This window comes from Tamandua tetradactyla, chromosome 5 (assembly GCF_023851605.1).
Source record: "Tamandua tetradactyla isolate mTamTet1 chromosome 5, mTamTet1.pri, whole genome shotgun sequence".
NCBI lineage: Eukaryota > Metazoa > Chordata > Mammalia > Pilosa > Myrmecophagidae > Tamandua > Tamandua tetradactyla.
In genome coordinates, this window is record NC_135331.1 from 19,903,212 (window position 1) to 19,922,809 (window position 19,598).

The 19,598-nt window shown below is 42.1% G+C and overlaps 1 protein-coding gene across 9 annotated transcripts in view; it reads right to left on the reverse strand.

Moving 5' to 3' along the window:
• The window catches only part of CIT (citron rho-interacting serine/threonine kinase), a 213,677-nt gene that overhangs the window by 23,237 nt on the left and 170,842 nt on the right, over positions 1–19,598 (reverse strand). For 7 of the 9 annotated variants that reach the window (XM_077159980.1, XM_077159985.1, XM_077159987.1 and 4 more), the window contains 13 exons: positions 18,541–18,678; positions 17,816–17,996; positions 17,545–17,636; positions 16,948–17,052; positions 16,541–16,710; positions 15,801–15,845; positions 15,270–15,350; positions 14,980–15,115; positions 13,533–13,672; positions 4,572–4,664; positions 2,574–2,682; positions 2,353–2,481; positions 1,547–1,627 (listed from right to left, as the gene is read on the reverse strand). In XM_077159980.1, the coding sequence (XP_077016095.1) occupies positions 1,547–1,627; positions 2,353–2,481; positions 2,574–2,682; positions 4,572–4,664; positions 13,533–13,672; positions 14,980–15,115; positions 15,270–15,350; positions 15,801–15,845; positions 16,541–16,710; positions 16,948–17,052; positions 17,545–17,636; positions 17,816–17,996; positions 18,541–18,678 (1,500 nt within the window). The remainder of the gene's footprint in view (positions 1–1,546; positions 1,628–2,352; positions 2,482–2,573; positions 2,683–4,571; positions 4,665–13,532; positions 13,673–14,979; positions 15,116–15,269; positions 15,351–15,800; positions 15,846–16,540; positions 16,711–16,947; positions 17,053–17,544; positions 17,637–17,815; positions 17,997–18,540; positions 18,679–19,598) is intronic. The other 2 variants (XM_077159984.1, XM_077159983.1) reach the window with 1 other exon arrangement.

Here is a 19,598-nt window from a genome sequence, read left to right on the forward strand (position 1 = left end):
CCCATGTAAATCACTACTCAGACAGACAGCCCTAAATTAAACCATGAACTTCAATTACTGGTGCAACTGTAAAACTGTGCTTTCATCAATTGTAACAAACGTTCCACACCAATGCAGGGCGGTGGTGGTATATGGGAATCCTGAATGTTATGCATAATTGTTCTGTAAATCTATATCTCTAATAAAAAATAAAATAAATAAAAAGGCTGACTTCATTGATAAGATATTTCTAATCTTAATACTATATCACAGTGTATGACTTGAGGTGATTTCTGCCTTAGAGGAAAAGGACATTATCAATATTCCTTGTGGTCAACCATTACTTTGGTATTAGACAGACCCAGGCCTTCCAGTGTTCAGCCATTTTGTAGATTCTTCATCTTGAATATGGGCTGCCCTGGGATTGCTTTAACTGAAGGAACGGGGTGGAAATGAAAAGGCCTGCCAGCTTTCACTTGTGCTCCCTTTGAAGAGGCCCAAGTGGAGAAGAACTGAGGCCACTGCCCTACCCCCACCCCCAAGCAACAGCCCCAGGTGAGCAAACGGCTTGAGGCCAGTACTGATTGGCTGCCACTTTTATTAGGGCACCTAAAAAAAGGAATACTGATAATGTCCTTTTCCTCTAAGGCAGAAATCACCTCAAGTCATACACTGTGATATAGTATTAAGATTAGAAATATCTTATCAATGAAGTCAGCCTTTTTATTTATTTTATTTTTTATTAGAGATGTAGATTTACAGAACAATTATGCATAACATTCAGGATTCCCATATACCACCACCGCCCTGCATTGGTGTGGAACGTTTTTTACAATTGATGAAAGCACAGTTTTACAGGTATCAGCAGGTACCACACAAGGCAGAACTGCCTGATACCACACAAAGCAGAACTGTCCAGTCAACCCACAAAATCCTGGGCAGTAATACGTTGTTTTAATTCACTGAGTTTTGGAATGGCTTGTTATACAGCAATAGATAAAGTATCCGTGAAAAGTATTTAGGCCGTAATGGCACTTCAGGACGTTTGCAGAGATATGTACATACATATTTACATGTATATGTGTTCACGTCTTTGACCCAGCATCTTCGTTTTTAGGGACTTACCATCGGGAGACTATCTGACAAGTGCTCAAGGATTAGTACAAGGGTGTTCATCACGGTGTTGTTTACACTAACAGAAAGAACAGACACGGCCTAACCGCTCTGGCTAACGGGAACTGGTCAAATAAATAGGTGTTCAACCATGCCATGGGATAGGCTGCTGCTCCGGAAAATGATTTAAGTGAGCCCCCAGGCAATGATTTCCCTTGTATCATGAGAGTATATATTAATATACTTCACAGGGCTGAGATTGTGCCCAATAACCTTTCTGAACTTAGCTCAGGTAATTCTTCAACAAACCTCAAAATCTCTGCCCTGAAAATTTATTTGTGCGAGTATCAGACATGCTACTTGGTGTCTAAAGGAATCCACAATACAGTGCTGAGGCCAGACAGAACTCCACCAATACCTCTGCCCTAGGGCACCAGCCGCTTGCCCCACTTACCGAAGGCTAAAGGTAAGCGGCTCCACTTGAGATCATCTGTGCGGCTACGTCTCCCATAAGAATCCACGAACACCCCAAACTCTGTAGGGAGTCAAGAGCTCAGGGGCATTAGCATAGCGAGAAGAAGAGGGTATTAATGAGACATGTTTTGACAAAAAAAAAAACAACAAGGAAAAGAGACCAGCGGATGACTGGCCAGATTTAAATGGATTGTTGAAACCTGAGGACTTTAGCTGAACTGTCTCTCAAATGACTTTTTAAAGACATAGGGTTCACGTGAAAGAGAGGGGGAAAACTGGAAAAGAAAGGTAGACAGAAGGAGGGTAGGGAGACAAGAAAGAAGAAGAAGAAAAAGAGACAGATAGGAAGAGACAGAGACATCAGAAAAGACAGGGAGAGAGAGAAAAACTCGGAGATTTAAATTAAAAATTAAAGGAAAGAAGAGAAACACCAAGAGACAAAGGAAGAAAGAAGGATAGAGAACGAAGGTAAGGAAGAAAGTAAAAGGGAAAAAGGAAAGGGAGTGAATAAAATCAAGCAACAGAAGGAAAGAAGCGCCTGGTCTTCGGAGAGAATGTGATGGAACTAGAGCCGGCTAGTGCCCCGGTGTGGGGTGAGGAACCCCCAGCAGCCTCAGGGGTGCTGGGACAACATTCTCTCCAGGCCCAGCAGCATCTGGCCCAGAGCCCCAGCAACCACTCCCCACCCTGAAGGCCTCAGACCGGGTCTCCTGGTGCCTGCGAGCACTCAAACTCGCAATGTCCAGGCGACAGCCCCGTGGCCAGCAGTGGTGTCCTCTGACTTACCGTGGAAGCACAGCAGGTACTCCTCCCGCTGCCCCGCGCCGTTCACCTGCACGATCGAGACAGGGAAGCTGTTAGAGGAGGAGGCGAACACCGCAGGTGCCAAGGAATGGTCATTCTTATCCAGGAATTCTGTAAAAGCAGGCGAGAAGCAGGGCTTCAGGGATTCTCTCTCCTCAGCAAGGCCTGAGCAATGAGGGCTGGGAGGAGGATACAAACCCTACCCTCAAGTGTATACTGCTTCATGTCAATTTCGTAGAATTTATTGGTTCCGATGAGGATACTGTAATTGGTGAAGTATATACAGCTGCAAGGCTCTGAGGTCTCAATCTCCTAGAGATGAGGGCAGAGAAGCATCTGAGAGTTAACACAGAACAGCCAAGTTTCCACGGCTATTCTGTTTCCACCCGAAGCATCTAGCCAGACTCCACAGACAGTTATCACCAGACTCATTCACATGTCACACAAAACCCATCTCACTCTCTCATGCCCCCCATGATGACTGGTGATCCATCTGCTACTTCTTCCTATCGTCTTGTGCCATCCCAGACTAAGAAAATAAGGTTGAATTGCATTCCAAAAAGACCAGAAACAGCATTTTGATGAAAAGGTAACATCCAAAGATGGAACAGTAAAAATTCAATGTTCTTATTAGAGAAAAAAGACTGTCAGCAAAGGTGGTTAGTTTACTACTTTTTGCTAGCTCATAAGTTTCTAATTTGGACAATTATCATCATATCTTAACTATCTTTTCCCTACTTATTATTTCTACTTGCTTTCTTTTTTTGCATGGGAAGGCACCAGAAATCGAACCTGCGTCTCCATCTACTTGCTTTTCAGTCAATCCTAAACTCTTCAAAAACCTAGGTGTGCATATGCAAAATGGTGGTCAGGGATTATAAAGAAGTAAGGGTTTCTGCAAATATCCTTGAAGTTTAACAGTTGAAATTCTAATCAAATCAGCATCATCGCCATCCTTCAATAGTTACTGATCACCTACTATTAGGGATGGGAAAACTTTTTGGCAGCATGACAGTGAAAAGATGGGGAAACTGAACTTTGGTTTTGGTCTCAACTTTGTAGCTTAGGATCTCTCCAAGTTCTAGTAGTTTTACCTGATAACCAAGCCCCTACTTTTCAGAATTCCTGTGAAAAGTTTATAAACAGCTAGCTCGGTTCTTGACACCAATACAAACACCAACTAAACTAAAGACATCCTGTCCAGAAAAAAAGTTTCTCTTACATGTGAGGATGCTTATATAGTCATCCCTCATTCATTTCACTTTGGCAACTCTAATCAAGAAAGTACCTGAAATATGTCAGGACCTCCTTTTTCCCCTTTTTCTTTAACTGAAATAATTGCAAATTTATGGGAGAGCAAATTTATGGGAGAGCAAAAATAACAAAACCCATACACAGAACTCCAACATACTCACCACCACCCCAACTCAATCCCCAGATTCATCAAATTTTAAAATTTAAAAATGTTCCACATTTGCTATATCATTCTATCTCTCCAGCCATCCTTCCATCCATCCAACCATTATCCTCTATTTTCTAAACTTTTGAATGTAGGTTATATACATCATGTTCCTTGAACACATAATACTTCCATGTACTTTTCCTAAGAACAAGGATAACCAACCTAAGTACAGTTATCAAGTTCATGACACATTCTTAATTTAGGGACAGCAAACAGCCTTCTCTGGGATTGAGGTGCGTTTAACAATCTAATATGTACCTTGTCCACACTGCAGTCACCATCACAACTCATTTGCTCTGAGGACCAGCTCCCTAATTACATATCGAAATAGAGCTAGCATGGGTTTTTCCAAAAGGTTATTAATGGAAACTCCTAGGAGTGGAGAGAGAATCTGCCAAGTGTCAGTAGGGACTGTCAGCTCCTCAGAGAACGCCTTCCTTTTTTCCACTAGTTCAAAAAATGTGCATCCTCTGTCAGCCGACTTCCTCCCTTAACAAAAGGCTGAATTCGCTGGGCTGGATGGTGAGGCAGCTCACAAACAGAAAAAAAAGTTAAAGGGAAAACTTGAGGTACTAGTAGCTCTGGAGGTTCCTCCAAGAAGAAGGGTCAGCCCAAGTTGCAGGGTGGAAGGGACCAGGCGCACACTGTCCCCCTCAGGTAGCACACTTTGCACACACCAGCTTGCAGGAAGAGCAGGATGTGTTGGCCTGTGCTTATCAGCGGCAGGCCAAGGACTTACTTTCCGAATGCAGTACTTGCTGAGGTTTTCATTGTAGCGGAGAATGACAACTTTGTTGGGCATGGCTGCACAGATGCAGAGCCCATTCTCAATCTGAAAAAGCAATTGGAGAAGAAAAAGAATGGTCAACAGTGTGTCCACCGGCCCCACAGCAAAATGAGGAAAGGAACATCAATTTAGAGCAGGACTTCTCAACCTTGGCACTAGTGACATTTTGCACTGGGTAATTCTTTGCTGTGGGGGCTGTCCTGGGCACTGAGGTCAAGCAGCCCCCTGGCCTCCACCCACGAGAGTCCAGCAACACTTCTCCACCTAGCTGGGACAACCAAATCCAGAAATGTTCAGATGCCCCTGGTAGAGAACCACTGCTTCAGAGCAAGGGTCTTTAACCTGGGGCGAGAAAAGAACTCAATAGATCTACCTGGCACTACATCCATTGTATGTTATTAGTCTTTTGCTGGAGAGAAATTCTTTTGAAAACATTATCCTACGGGAGACAAAGGCAGGAAAAATTGCTGTAAAAATTTACTGAAAATTTTTATGCAAGGGAGACTTCTTAACTAAGTCCTATATATGTAAGAGTTCTTACAACAAAATTCTCTTTTCCCAGAATAGATCAGTCCTTCTTTATTTACTTCCTACAATCATGTCTTTGACATTCACCAACATTGAAAAAAGGCTTACTGCTCAAATTGGTCTTGAACTGAAGGTGAGAAGTTATAAGCATAGGTGTAGAATCATGGGACAGGACAGGGAAGGAATATATTGGAAAATGTAAATTATTGTTAATATTCTCTTTCTTGGGTTGGGTGGTAGATTGGGTGTGGGTTTGTGGATGTTTACCACATTAAATTTTATAATTCACACACATGTTCCAGGCATTTTTTTTTATTAAATTAAAGAAAAAAAAAGAAATTAACACAACATTAGAAATCATTCCATTCTACATATGCAATCAGTAATTCTTAACATCATCACATAGATGCATGATCATCATTTCTTAGTACATTTGCATCGATTTAGGAAAAGAACCAGCAAAACAACAGAAAAAGATATACAATGTTAATATAGAGAAAAAAATAAAAATAATAATAACAGTAAAAAAAAAAGAAAAGGAAAAAGAAAAAAAAGACAAACAAACAAACAGACAGACAAAAAAAAAACCTATAGCTCAGATGCAGCTTCATTCAGTGTTTTAACATGATTACTTAACAATTAGGTATTATTGTGCTGTCCATTTTTGAGTTTTTGTATCTAGTCCTGTTGCACAGTTTGTATCCCTTCAGCTTCAATTACCCATTGTCTTACCCTGTTTCTAACTCCTGCTGGACTCTGTTACCAATGACATATTCCAAGTTTATTCTCAAATGTCGGTTCACATCAGTGGGGCCATACAGTATTTGTCCTTAAGTTTTTGGCTAGACTCACTCAGCATAATGTTCTCTAGGTCCATCCATGTTATTACATGCTTCATAAGTTTATTCTGTCTTAAAGCTGCATAACATTCCATCGTATGTATATACCACAGTTTGTTTAGCCATTCTTCTGTTGATGGACATTTTGGCTGTTTCCATCTCTTTGCAATTGTAAATAACGCTGCTATAAACATTGGTGTGCAAATGTCCATTTGTGTCTTTGCCCTTAAGTCCTTTGAGTAGATACCTAGCAATGGTATTGCTGGGTCGTATGGCAATTCTATATTCAGCTTTTTGAGGAACCACCAAACTGCCTTCCACAGTGATTGCACCATTTGACATTCCCACCAACAGTGGATAAGTGTGCCTCTTTCACCGCATCCTCTCCAGCACTTGTCATTTTCTGTTTTGTTGATAATGGCCATTCTGGTGGGTGTGAGATGATGTCTCATTGTGGTTTTGATTTGCATTTCTCTAATGGCCAGGGACATTGAGCATCTCTTCATGTGCCTTTTGGCCATTTGTATTTCCTCTTCTGATAGGTGCCTGTTCAAGTCTTTTTCCCATTTTGTAATTGGATTGGCTGTCTTTTTGTTGTTGAGTTGCACAATCTCTTTATAAATTCTGGATACTAGACCTTTATCTGATATGTCATTTCCAAATATTGTCTCCCATTGTGTAGGCTGTCTTTCTACTTTCTTGATGAAGTTCTTTGATGCACAAAAGTGTTTAATTTTGAGGAGCTCCCATTTATTTATTTCCTTCTTCAGTGCACTTGCTTTAGGTTTAAGGTCCATAAAACCACCTCCAATTGTAAGTTTAATAAGATATCTCCCTACATTTTCCTCTGCTTTATGGTCTTAGACCTAATGTTTAGATCTTTGATCCATTTTGAGTTAACTTTTGTATAGGGTGTGAGATACGGGTCTTCTTTCATTCTTTTGCATATGGATATCTAGTTCTCTAGGCACCATTCATTGAAGAGACTGTTCTGTCCCACATGAGTTGGCTTGACTGCCTTATCAAAGATCAAATGTCCATAGATGAGAGGGTCTATATCTGAGCACTCTATTCGATTCCATTGGTCGATATATCTATCTTTATGCCAATACCATGCTGTTTTGACCACTGTGGCTTCATAATATGCCTTAAAGTCAGGCAGCGCGAGACCTCCAGCTTCCTTTTTTTTCCTCAAGATGTTTTTAGCAATTCGGGGCACCCTGCCCTTCCAGATAAATTTGCTTATTGGTTTTTCTATTTCTGAAAAATAAGTTGTTGGGATTTTGATTGCTATTGCATTGAATCTGTAAATCAATTTAGGTAGGATTGACATCTTAACTATATTTAGTCTTCCAATCCATGAACACGGTATGTCTTTCCATCTATTTAGGTCTTCTGTGATTTCTTTTAGCAGTTTTTTGTAGTTTTCTTTATATAGGTTTTTTGTCTCTTTAGTTAAATTTATTCCTAGGTATTTTATTCTTTTAGTTGCAATTGTAAATGGAATTCATTTCTTGATTTCCCCCTCAGCTTGTTCATTACTAGTGTATAGAAATGCTACAGATTTTTGAATGTTGATCTTGTAACCTGCTACTTTGCTGTACTCATTTATTAGCTCTAGTAGTTTTGTTGTGGATTTTTCCGGGTTTTCGACGTATAGTATCATATCGTCTGCAAACAGTGATAGTTTTACTTCTTCCTTTCCAATTTTGATGCCTTGTATTTCTTTTTCTTGTCTAATTGCTCTGGCTAGAACCTCCAACACAATGTTGAATAATAGTGGTGATAGTGGACATCCTTGTCTTGTTCCTGATCTTAGGGGGAAAGTTTTCAATTTTTCCCCATTGAGGATGATATTAGCTGTGGGTTTTTGATATATTCCCTCTATCATTTTAAGGAAGTTCTCTTGTGTTCCTATCTTTTGAAGTGTTTTCAACAGGAAAGGATGTTGAATCTTGTGAAATGCCTTCTCTGCATCAATTGAGATGATCATGTGATTTTTCTGCTTTGATTTGTTGATATGGTATATTACATTAATTGATTTTCTTATGTTGAACCATCCTTGCATACCTGGGATGAATCCTACTTGGTCATGATGTATAATTCTTTTAACGTGTTGTTGGATACGATTTGCTAGAATTTTATTGAGGATTTTTGCATCTATATTCATTGGAGAGACTGGTCTGTAGTTTTCTTTTTTTGTAGTATCTTCGCCTGGTTTTGGTATGAGGGTGATGTTGGCTTCATAGAATGAATTAGGTAGTTTTCCCTCCACTTCGATATTTTTAAAGAGTTTGAGGAGAGTTGGTACTAATTCTTTCTGGAACGTTTGATAGAATTCACATGTGAAGCCGTCTGGTCCTGGACTTTTCTTTTTGGGAAGCTTTTGAATGACTGATTCAATTTCTTTACTTGTGATTGGTTTGTTGAGGTCATCTATTTCTTCTTGAGTCAAAGTTGGTTGTTCATGTCTTTCCAGGAACCTGTCCATTTCATCTAAATTGTTGTATTTATTAGCGTAAAGTTGTTCATAGTATCCTGTTATTACCTCCTTTATTTCTGTGAGGTCAGTAGTTATGTCTCCTCTTCCATTTCTGATCTCATTTATTTGCATCCTCTCTCTTCTTCTTTTTGTCAATCTTGCTAAGGGCCCATCAATCTTATTGATTTTCTCATAGAACCAACTTCTGGTCTTATTGATTTTCTCTATCATTTTCATGTTTTCAATTTCATTTATTTCTGCTCTAATCTTTGTTATTTCTTTCCTTTTGCTTGCTTTGGGGTTAGTTTGCTGTTCTTCCTCCAGTTCTTCCAAGTGGACAGTTAATTCCTGCATTTTTGCCTTTTCTTCTTTTCTGATAAAGGCATTTAGGGCAATAAATTTCCCTCTTAGCACTGCCTTTGCTGTGTCTATTGGTTTTGATATGTTGTGTTTTCGTTTTCATTCGCCTCGAGGTATTTACTAATTTCTCTTGCAATTTCTTCTTTGACCCACTCGTTGTTTAAGAGTGTGTTGTTGAGCCTCCACGTATTTGTGAATTTTCTGGCACTCCGCCTATTATTGATTTCCAACTTCATTCCTTTAGGGTCCGAGAAAGTGTTGTGTATGATTTCAATCTTTTTAAATTTGTTAAGACTTGCTTTGTGACCCAGCATATGGTCTATCTTTGAGAATGATCCATGAGCACTTGAGAAAAAGGTGTATCCTGCTGTTGTGGAATGTAATGTCCTATAAATGTCTGTTAAGTCTAGCTCATTTATAGTAATATTCAGATTCTCTATTTCTTTATTGATCCTCTGTCTAGATGTTCTGTCCATTGGTGAGAGTGGTGAATTGAAGTCTCCAACTATTATGGTATTTGTGTCTATTTCCCTTTTCAGTGTTTGCAGTGTATTCCTCACATATTTAGGGGCATTCCAGTTCGGTGCGTAAATATTTATGATTGTTATGTCTTCTTGTTTAATTGTTCCTTTTGTTAGTAGATAGTGTCCTTCTTTGTCTCTTTTAACTGTTTTACATTTGAAGTCTAATTTGTTGGATATTAGTACAGCTACTCCTGCTCTTTTCTGGTTGATATTTGCATGAAATATCTTTTCCCAACCTTTCACTTTCAACGTATGTTTATCTTTGGGTCTAAGATGTGTTTCCTGTAGACAGCATATAGAAGGATCCTGTTTTTTAATCCATTCTGCCAGTCTATGTCTTTTGATTGGGGAATTCAGTCCATTAACATTTAGTGTTATTACTGTTTGGATAATATTTTCCTCTACCATTTTGCCTTTTGTATTATATATATCATATCTGATTTTCCTTCTTTCTACACTCTTCTACATACCTCTCTCTTCTGTCTTTTCATATCTGACTCTAGTGCTCCCTTTAGTATTTCTTGCAGAGCTGGTCTCTTGGTCACAAATTCTCTCAGTGACTTTTTGTCTGAGAATGTTTTAATTTCTCCCTCATTTTTGAAGGACAATTTTGCTGGATATAGGAGTCTTGGTTGGCAGTTTTTCTCTTTTAGTAATTTAAATATATCATCCCACTGTCTTCTAGCTTCCATGGTTTCTGCTGAGAAATCTACACATAGTCTTATTGGGTTTCCCTTGTATGTGATGGATTGTTTTTCTCTTGCTGCTTTCCAGATCCTCTCTTTCTCTTTGACCTCTGACATTCTAACTAGTAAGTGTCTTGGAGAACGCCTATTTGGGTCTATTCTCTTTGGGGTGCGCTGCACTTCTTGGATCTGTAATTTTAGGTGTTTCATAAGAGTTGGGAAATTTTCAGTGATAATTTCTTCCATTAGTTTTTCTCCTCCTTTTCCCTTCTCTTCTCCTTCTGGGACACCCACAACACGTATATTTGTGCGCCTCATATTGTCCTTCAGTTCCCTGATCCCCTGTTCAAATTTTTCCATTCTTTCCCTATAGTTTCTGTTTCTTTTTGGAATTCAGATGTTCCATCCTCCAAATCACTAATTCTATCTTCTGTCTGTTTAAATCTATCATTGTAGGTATCCATTGTTTTTTCCATCTTTTCTACTTTGTCCTTCACTTCCATAAGTTCTGTGATTTGTTTTTTCAGTTTTTCTATTTCTTCTTTTTGTTCAGCCCATGTCTTCTTCATGTCCTCCCTCAATTTATCGATTTCATTTTTGAAGAGGTTTTCCATTTCTGTTTGTATATTCAGCATTAGTTGTCTCAGCTCCTGTATCTCATTTGAACTATTGGTTTGCTCCTTTGACTGGGCCATATTTTCCAGTTTCTGAGCGTGATCCGTTATCTTCTGCTGATGTCTGGGCATTTAGTCAGATTTCCCTGGGTGTTGGACCCAACAGGTTGAAAGATTTTTCTGTGAAATCTCTGGGTTCTGTTTTTCTTATCCTGCCCAGTAGGTGGTGCTCGTGGCACTCATTTGTCTGTGGTTCTCACCAGTAAAAGGTGCTGTGGGTCCTTTAACTTTGGAAAACTCTCGCCGTGGGGGAGGTTCGCCAGCTGAAGCGGCTTGGAAGAGTGCCAATCCGAATCTCCCAGCCGGCCCGGGGATCCGAACGTGGGGAGGGTCGCTGGCCGCCGCAGCCTGGGAGAGCACCCGTTCGAATCTCCTAACCGGCCCGGGGCGCCAAGCATGGCGGGAGGGCGCTAGACACCGCGGCCCAGGGGAGTGCACCGTTCCCAGCCAGACCAGGAAGCCACGTGTTTGGAAGGGACCCCGGTCACCACTCCTCGAGGCCTGGGGATCTCCGATCCAATTCTCCCAGCTGGTCCGGGGGGCCGCACATGGGGGGGTGGCGCCAGCTGCCGCGGCTTGAGGGAACCGCCTGTCCAATTCTCCCAGCCGGCCTGGGAAGGAGGGAGGGAGGCACTCCAGCCGCCTGCCACCCCGGCCCAGGGAAGCCCGCGCCCCTCGGCGATCTCACCGGAGCGGGTTCTCCCAGCCAGTCAGCTGTTCCAGAATGGGGTACGCTGTCTTCTTGATCTCTGTCATGGCTCCGGGAGCTGTTCTGTATCGTTTCTACCCCCCTAGTAGCTGTTCTGGACGAGGAACTAAGACCCGCGCGTCTTACTAAGCCGCCATCTTCTCCGGAAGTCCCAGCCGTTTCTTGAAGGATGGTCTGCAGGTTCCCGCGTGGGAACCGCTGGCGGTGTTAGAAACTCAGGCTCCCGCGCCCTGACCGAGGCAGACAACGTTAGCAGAAAGGAGTCTGCAAAACAACCTCCCAGTGCGTCTCTTGCAGGTGACTTGTGGGTGCAGAGGATTCTCAGGCAGACCAAAATATGAGGACCCCAAGCTAGGCGATCAGCGTCATTGAAAGCCAATCACAAACCACTTCGGTTGCCTTAAGCCGGGTTCAGCACCGCTTGCCTTAAGCCAGGTTCAGCACCGTCCACACATTTTTTAAGCATTTAAAACGTAATGAAAATAATTTATATATTTTTAAAACAGATTTTTGGAAACTAAAATGTACATTTCTAAGTCACAGTTCAACAAAATAAAAGAGAAATTCAAAAATATGTGGAATGATAATAAAAAGTCTACCTATCAAAACTGACAGGGTGCAACTAAAATAGTATTTAGAGGAAAATGTATAGCCTTAAAATGCTCATATTAGAGAAAAAAAATCCTGAAAAACTCATGAGCTAAGTAAGAAATTAGAAAAAGAATAACAGAGGAAAACCAAAGAAAATGGAAGAAAAAGCAAAGATAAAAGAATCAATAAAGCCAAAGCTGCCTTATTCATAAAGATGAATAAAATCGGACTACCTCTGATGAAAGTAAGACAAATAAGAGAGTTGGCACAAGTAACATGAGAAATGAATACGGTAATGCAATTACTACAAAAGAATAGAACAGAAAACATAAAGGGTGGGGGGAGGGAGAGGAAAACAAGTGCTCTCTTTCAGAAGAAACAAAAAACCTGTTAAAATGTACAAGGGCACATTGATTATACACCAAGTATGGAATGTTCATGTGTTAACAATATTTGTGCTTGTACGTTGTTTTGTCAATAAAAATATTAAAAAAAAAAATGTAGAAGGACACAGAGATATCCCCTGACTTGGTCACTGGCTGAAATTCCCAGTTCCCTCTGGCAATGTCCACTTAACAGGCCCTTTAAGAAGCACTTTCTCCAAGAAGTCTTCCTGGGTCAGCCATTCCCTCATTTTACATTCTGTCCTCCCTCTCTTTTCATTCAGCACACTGAAATAATCCCATCACCCACATAAGTGACTCCCACATAGCCAGAGGGTCCAGAGCCCATAACCATTCAGAGAACTGCAGGCAGAGTGCCTGCTCCAGAGGACGCTAATGGTCGCCCACCAACTCAGAACAAGCACCTCTGAAGCTCAGTCAAGCACACAGAATTATGTTCAGCAAATGTTAGTTACTGAGGGGCTAAATGAACAACCGCCCAGCGAGCTATCTCCTGAGGAATGAAAGGCTGTGGTTTTCAACCAGCAGAAGTCCAGTAGCCTCAGAGGTCTACAAATTCCTGATTCAGATTTCACAGAAGTTTTTTGGAAATGAGCATACACACTCATATAAACTCAATTTTTTAATGAAAAAAAATTTTCTGTGCAGCAGGCAAGCAAATGTGTTTATGTGCCACATTTTAACAAGCTGGAAACTACAAAAAAATTAAGTTGTCTTATTGATTTTGTTATTGTAAATGCCATAAATTCAAAGTGCAAATTTCTAGTAATAAAATTTTTCATCTAGTTCAGATATAGGGATCCCCAAGTAAGATTTCATTAAAAACAAAACAAAACAAAACACTCCACTACATACCTACACGCTTTGGTAAAACTATGGATCATCCTCTTTTTTGCTTATTTTACTCTCATTTTCCTCTCTGACATTTCCTTTAAGTGAGAAGCCTGTGCACGTCATGGCTACACAAATTATTTCGTGTGTCTAAAATAAACAATAAAAATTGAACCCAGTTTGAAGATGTGCCGTTTTCAAGGTTGAATCATAAGCCTTGTGTGGACAAAGGCAGGGTTGAGTTCTACAACATTCCACCAGCCGAGACCCTGAGGAGAGGCTTACCTTGCCAGCGGCAAATAAGTGGCAGCCCTTGACAGCTTCGAAAATGTTGGGTGAGATATCTGGCTGGGCAGGAAGGTGAGACTGCGCTAGAGACTGTTTCACTTTCTTCACATCAACAAGACACAGGGCCCGCTCTTCTCCTGTTTTGGAAAAGGAACAGCCTCTGTTGTCAGTGAGAAGCTGTTAACGCAAGGATGTGGTTCTAGTTCTCTGAGAACAATAAAAGCTGTGGGCAGCCAATGCAACGGACTGAATTTTCCACAAAATTCAGAACACATTTCAGGTCTAAATTTTCAATCTAAAATGAAATCTTCAGCCTTTTGAGATTCTAGGGGAGAAAATTCTCTGATACAAAATCAAGGAAAGTACTTTCAAATGTGCTCACACCAAAATAGAGAAGGAATATATTAGAAAGCAATTGGGGGGTATTCTACAAAACAACGATGTGCCCATTCCAATATGGTGATGTCATGAAAAACCAAGAGAGGCCTAGGAAGTATTCCAAGATTAAAAGAAAACAAAGACACATAACTAAATGTGATGTATGATTCAGAATTGGATCACAAATCTTGAAATACATACTATAAAGGACATTATTGAGGTCACAGATAAAATCTTACCTTGGGCTATATATCAGATAATTGTATTATGGCAAGGGTTAAATTTCCTGAATTCAAAAAGTGTACCGTAGGGGTGCAAAGGTAGTTCAGTGGTAGAATTCTCACCTGCCATGCAGGAAATCTGGGTTTGATTCCTAGCCCATGGACTTCCCTCTCAACCCCCAAACAAAAATTCAACAAATGGTGCTGCAATAATAAGGGGATAGTGGCATGGCAAAAGAATGAAATGTGACCCCCACCACACAACATACAAAAAAAAATTGTACCACGGTTATGTGAGAGAATGCTCTTGTTCTCAGGGTGAAACCGCTGAAGCACTGGAGTCATGGTATCTGCGACTGACTTTCAAATGGTTAAAAAAAAAAATACTTGTGTGCTATATGTACAAGTGTGTGCACATATGTGTGTGTGTGTGCTCACTTATGGAGAAAGAGGAAATAAATGTGGCCAATGTTAACAGGGGGTAAATCTAGATGAAGGGTTCATGAGAGTTAGAGAAGGAAGAGCAGAGATACACTGGCAGAGCAGGCAAGCTCCTGGAAAGTCACAGCCCACGTTGGTATGGGTGCAACTGCCAAAACAGAGTTGGACTTGAATGAGTCTTTGAGGCTCACCAGTCCTCACGTGGCACAATGGTGAGACGCTGCCTGGGGATATGAGAATGCACTAAACTGGACACTGAAAGGCTCCATCAGCTCAGCGTTAGGCGTCCACAGAGACAGAGGAAAGAGCCAGGAGGACCAGCCTTAATGCTTCACAAATGCAAGTGGCTTTCAAATTGTTTGCCTTAAGAGTAAAGAAAAAGTGCCAAGTCCTTGGCCCAACACCTGCTATCATGAGTATCTTCTCCAGGTCCTTGATGATATAAATTTGGAAGACAGCTCCAATTCCTGGAACATGGGTTAGGGAGTTTTTCAAGACATTCAGTGCATACAGCCCTTCCTCGGTACCCACCAAAACCACCTGCAAAGGCAGAAGTCCAAAGACAGAACATAAGCATAATCATACACCATCGTAATCCCCAACGCTAAGAGCAGCAAAGCCTGCCACACCCTCTTCTGCCTGATTGTGCATGGCAACAGCCGGACACCAGCTGGCAGTGCCCAGGCAATGTTACCTGGTCGCTGAAGGGCAGTGTGCAGTTCATGTCCAGACGGTCATCACCTTCCAGTTTCAGCAGGGAGTTTCCAAGCAATTTCTTTTCAATGTGAAAGAAAATGGTGTGTGGGGGGAGAAAAGACGGCAAGGTCAGATTGCAGAGTTCATGACCAAACCATTAAAAAAAGACACAAGCAAGAACCAAGAGAAGTTTCGTGCCAAGAATAAGGCAAGTCACTCCTGAAAATGCCCAGAAACACACATCTGCTCTTGGCTTGCCCCTTATTTTGAACTGAGCTCAGATGGCAAGACATGAGCGTAACTGGAATCTCAGGGATGGGGTGGTTGTTAATTGGCATGTAAGCTACAGGTTGGCTTGGATGTGGAAATAAGTGAGTGTAGTAGGCGTAGAGTGCTATTCTGTAATAGGAAATAGGCTAAAGCTACAGAGATTCCACCTGCAAAGGGTTAATAAGCCACATGGGAGGCCCCTTCCCCTCCAGGTTGCAAAGCATCTGGAGCAAACCAACAAGGCTCTGAATCTCTTTACCTGAACCCACACAGGCAGAACTTCGTAGGAAACACAGTCATGGGCCTGTTGTACACATATTAACATAGATTTCAGTAAGAGGCTTACATGGTAATTGCAAAAAAGGTCATTGAAACAGGTCTACCCAGTGAACAAAGTTCTTATTAGTAGGTTCACAGTTAAGAATTTTCCGATTGCTGGCACTTAAAGTATTTATTAGGAGCTAAGTGTCTTAAAGAGCTGTTCGATCTGCAGTGGAGCAAAGGCCAATGAGGAATGAGTGCTGTTTGTATCCTGGAATGTTCCAGGCAGAGCAGTGCCAATCAAGCCACACCTACGTCTCTAACATCTTAAAGATAAATAGGATTTCGAATCAGAAGAACAAACATTCAGAGAATTTTATAGAAAGCCTTCCTAAAGTAGTCACACTGTCGGCAGCCTTTTGTGCTGCTTCATGGCCAAAGTGCTTATAACTCAAACCTTTAAACCATGAGAGTAAACAAGAGAGGACTTCTGTCTGAGGACATTTGCTGCAGCATTGCCATAGCCAAGACCTGTTACGCCCCAAAAGGTGGCTAATGGTGCCGATTCTCCCATTCCATCCCTCAGAGCCTTCATCACCACAAAACTCCCTCTCAGGACAAGCCTGGAGCCGGCACAGAGAAGGAACCCGAGGGAAATCAGGACAGTTGGATGGAGTCCCATCTTTCAAGTCAGCCCACATTACAGATACAAGCTCCTGGGCCCGTTTTCATACTTACCGCATCAGCTTCTGCTTTTTCCCTAGAAACTCTCCCACCTGCGACAACTGATTCTAAGGCGGTGACCCAGCGCTGTTTGTCGGGGAAGCTGGGAGCTAGCAAATACAGGGTTCTTCCGGGCCAGCAGGTGGTGTGCGGGTGAGATTCCATCTTCAGTACGTATGGGACATCTAGGAGATTTCACAGAGACGAGGGGGTTGGGTGTGGATTTCCACCACTCCAGCTGGGAGGGATGGCGCTCAGAAAGAAACCCCACCAGACCACAAGAGTCACAGTCACTGGAGGACTGGAAGCTGAGGAAAAGGATCTCCTCTGCAGAGCTAGCTCCATCTCCCCAACCCCCTGCCCTTTCTGAATTATCAAGCCCAGCCCCCTCCAGGCTGGGGCTCCCCCCTGCTCCTTCTCACCCGCTTTGGCTGTATTTGCAAGTTCCGAAGCACCAACGGCACCATGAATAGACACGTCCCCGTCGGGAAGGCACAGCTCAAATTCTTCCACCGGCCTCTGTCCAGCTTGGTTTAAAGAGGAAGGGCAGAAAGAAAAACAAAAGAACAGGAACAAGAACAAGGGGGGAAGAGAGAAAGAGAGAGAGGGACAGGGTACGCATATAAAGTGAGGCACACGAGAACAAAGAAGAGGGGAGAAGGTGTGCAGAGAAGGCAGAGAGGGAAGATAAAAAAAATAAAATGTGTCAGATGAGTAGCACAGTCAACTTTCTGATGACGATGCAGATTTATGGGTTAGTTGACTGAGGCAGAAGTTCTCTGAAGGTGTATTAGCAGGTAGAATCTTCAGGGCAGCACCCTGCAGGTTCTTCAGAGGGGAGACCTATAGATGCGAGTATCGTACCAATAACCTTTAGAGAGTCATTTGGCTTTTAATTTTCAAAACTGGAAAACCGTAGAAGGCTTTCAATGCAGTCCAAAAAACAAAGCCTTCACACCAACACTCGGAGACCTGGGTTAACCACGTGCAATGAAAGTCCCCCTGAATTATTAATTTACCTTCTCTGGCTTCATTGTCATAGATTAGCACTTTAGATCCTTCCAGGACAATGTACTTCCTGTCCCAGCCTTGCTGCCCTCGTTTATTATTCCTGGAAAAATAAAGATTTAAAGGAAACACATGTAAAGTTAGATGACTCAGGCTGGAGGAAGGAGTGGGGTGGGGAGGGAAGCCTAGAAAAGATACATGCCTAGAAACACCAGAAACTTAAGTAGCTTGTGAACTTCCATGCCAGCACCCACTCCAGCCCGAGCCACCCTCCAGTGATACCTGGGCACTTTCATCCACCCTTCCAGATGCAAGCTGCTGCTGGGCTCCTTGGCCTGGAGACCTGGGGAGTTCATTTTGTCACGACAGAAGGCCTCAGTGAAGTGCATGGCATATTCAGCGGGTAGGCCGCAGGTAGCTGGCAAGCATGTGGAGCACTTGGGATGACACATCACCTGGCATTCTAGGGAAGAGCAGTTAGCAACCTGAAAACCCACTCAGTCAGTCCTGGACTGTCCCCTTCTTCCACAGCCAAGCCCAAGGCTCTTCTAGCCTCTGCCAGGCCCCAGAAGTCTGGCATAGCCATCCAAGCAATCCCTGTGCTTTCCCAGGTGCTATGCCCCTACAGAGAGGAAACAGGCCAGCCAAGCACTCTTGACCCAGTTTTCCTGGCTTCTCCCCAGACTGCCCATAAACAGGTGTGCAGAGGGCATGTCTGCACATCTCAGCAGAGCCTGAAAGGAGGGAGAGATCAGCCTGACAAAAAAAGGGGGTGGAAATTACCAAAGCCAAAGGCATTTTGCAGAGTGAGCTGCTGTTGTGAGCCGAAGACAGGCATAAACTCACTCCTTTAACGGGAAGAAATACTTTCCTCCCATTGACGCTAAAAGCTTGAAAATGAAAGTGCTATATAAGGAGAAATAAAAATGCCTCACCCCTCCACCTGATGGATTTGCTAGCTGAAAAGGCACAGGGGCCCACTGCAAATGCACAGCCACTGCCCTTACCGAGACATTTGGATGCCTGGCGTCCGAAGTGCACAGTGTCCAGACACACGGCACATTTGGTGGCTCGCATATTCAGTCCTACATTAAATCGGTGAGGAATATTGTGGTGCATGCGCTCCTTAAGACGCCGACTAAATTCTGGAAGAAAATTTTTTTAAAAATCATGAGTGCTGCAAATGATGTCACCAAACAAGTGAAAAGACAATCCACAGGATGGGAGAGAGAATCCTTGATAAGGGACTTGTATCTAAAATATATAAAGAGCTCCGACAGCGCAACAATAAAAAGACAACCCAGTTTTTAAAATGGCCAGAGGATCTGAGCAGACTATTCTTCAAGGGAGATACACAAATAGCCAATAAGCATGACTGCAATCTTATTCATCATTAGGGACATGCAAACCAAAACTGTGAAATACCACTTCACATCCACCAGGATGGCTATAATGAAAAAGACAGACAATGACAAGTGTTGGTAGGGACCTAGAGAACGTGCTCATGGGAATTTACAATAGTGCAGGTGCTTTGGAAGAGTTTGCTAGTTCCTCAAAAAGTGAAACATAAGAGTTACCGTAAGGCCCATTAGTTCCAATGCTAGGTATATACTGAAGACAAATGGAAATACATCCCTACACGAAAAAGTGTACATAAATCTTCATAGCAGTATTCATGATAACCAAAGGGTGGAAACAACCCAAATGTCTATCAACAGATGAATGGATAAACAAAATGCAAGATATCTACATAGTGGAATATTCTTTAGCCATAAAAAGGAATGACATTCTGAGACATGCTACAACATGGATGGACCTTGAAAACATATGCTAACTAAAGGGAGCCAGTTACAAAATAGTGTATAATTCCACATATATAAATGTCCAGAATAGACAAATCCATTGAGACAGAAAGTAGATGGTGCTTGCCAGGAGCTAGAAGGAGGGGAAGGGGGAGTGACTGCTCATGAGTATGGAATTTCTTTCTGGGAGGATAAAAATGTTCTAAAATTAGATTGTGGCGACAGTTACACAATCCTGTGAACTTACTAAAATATCACTAAAT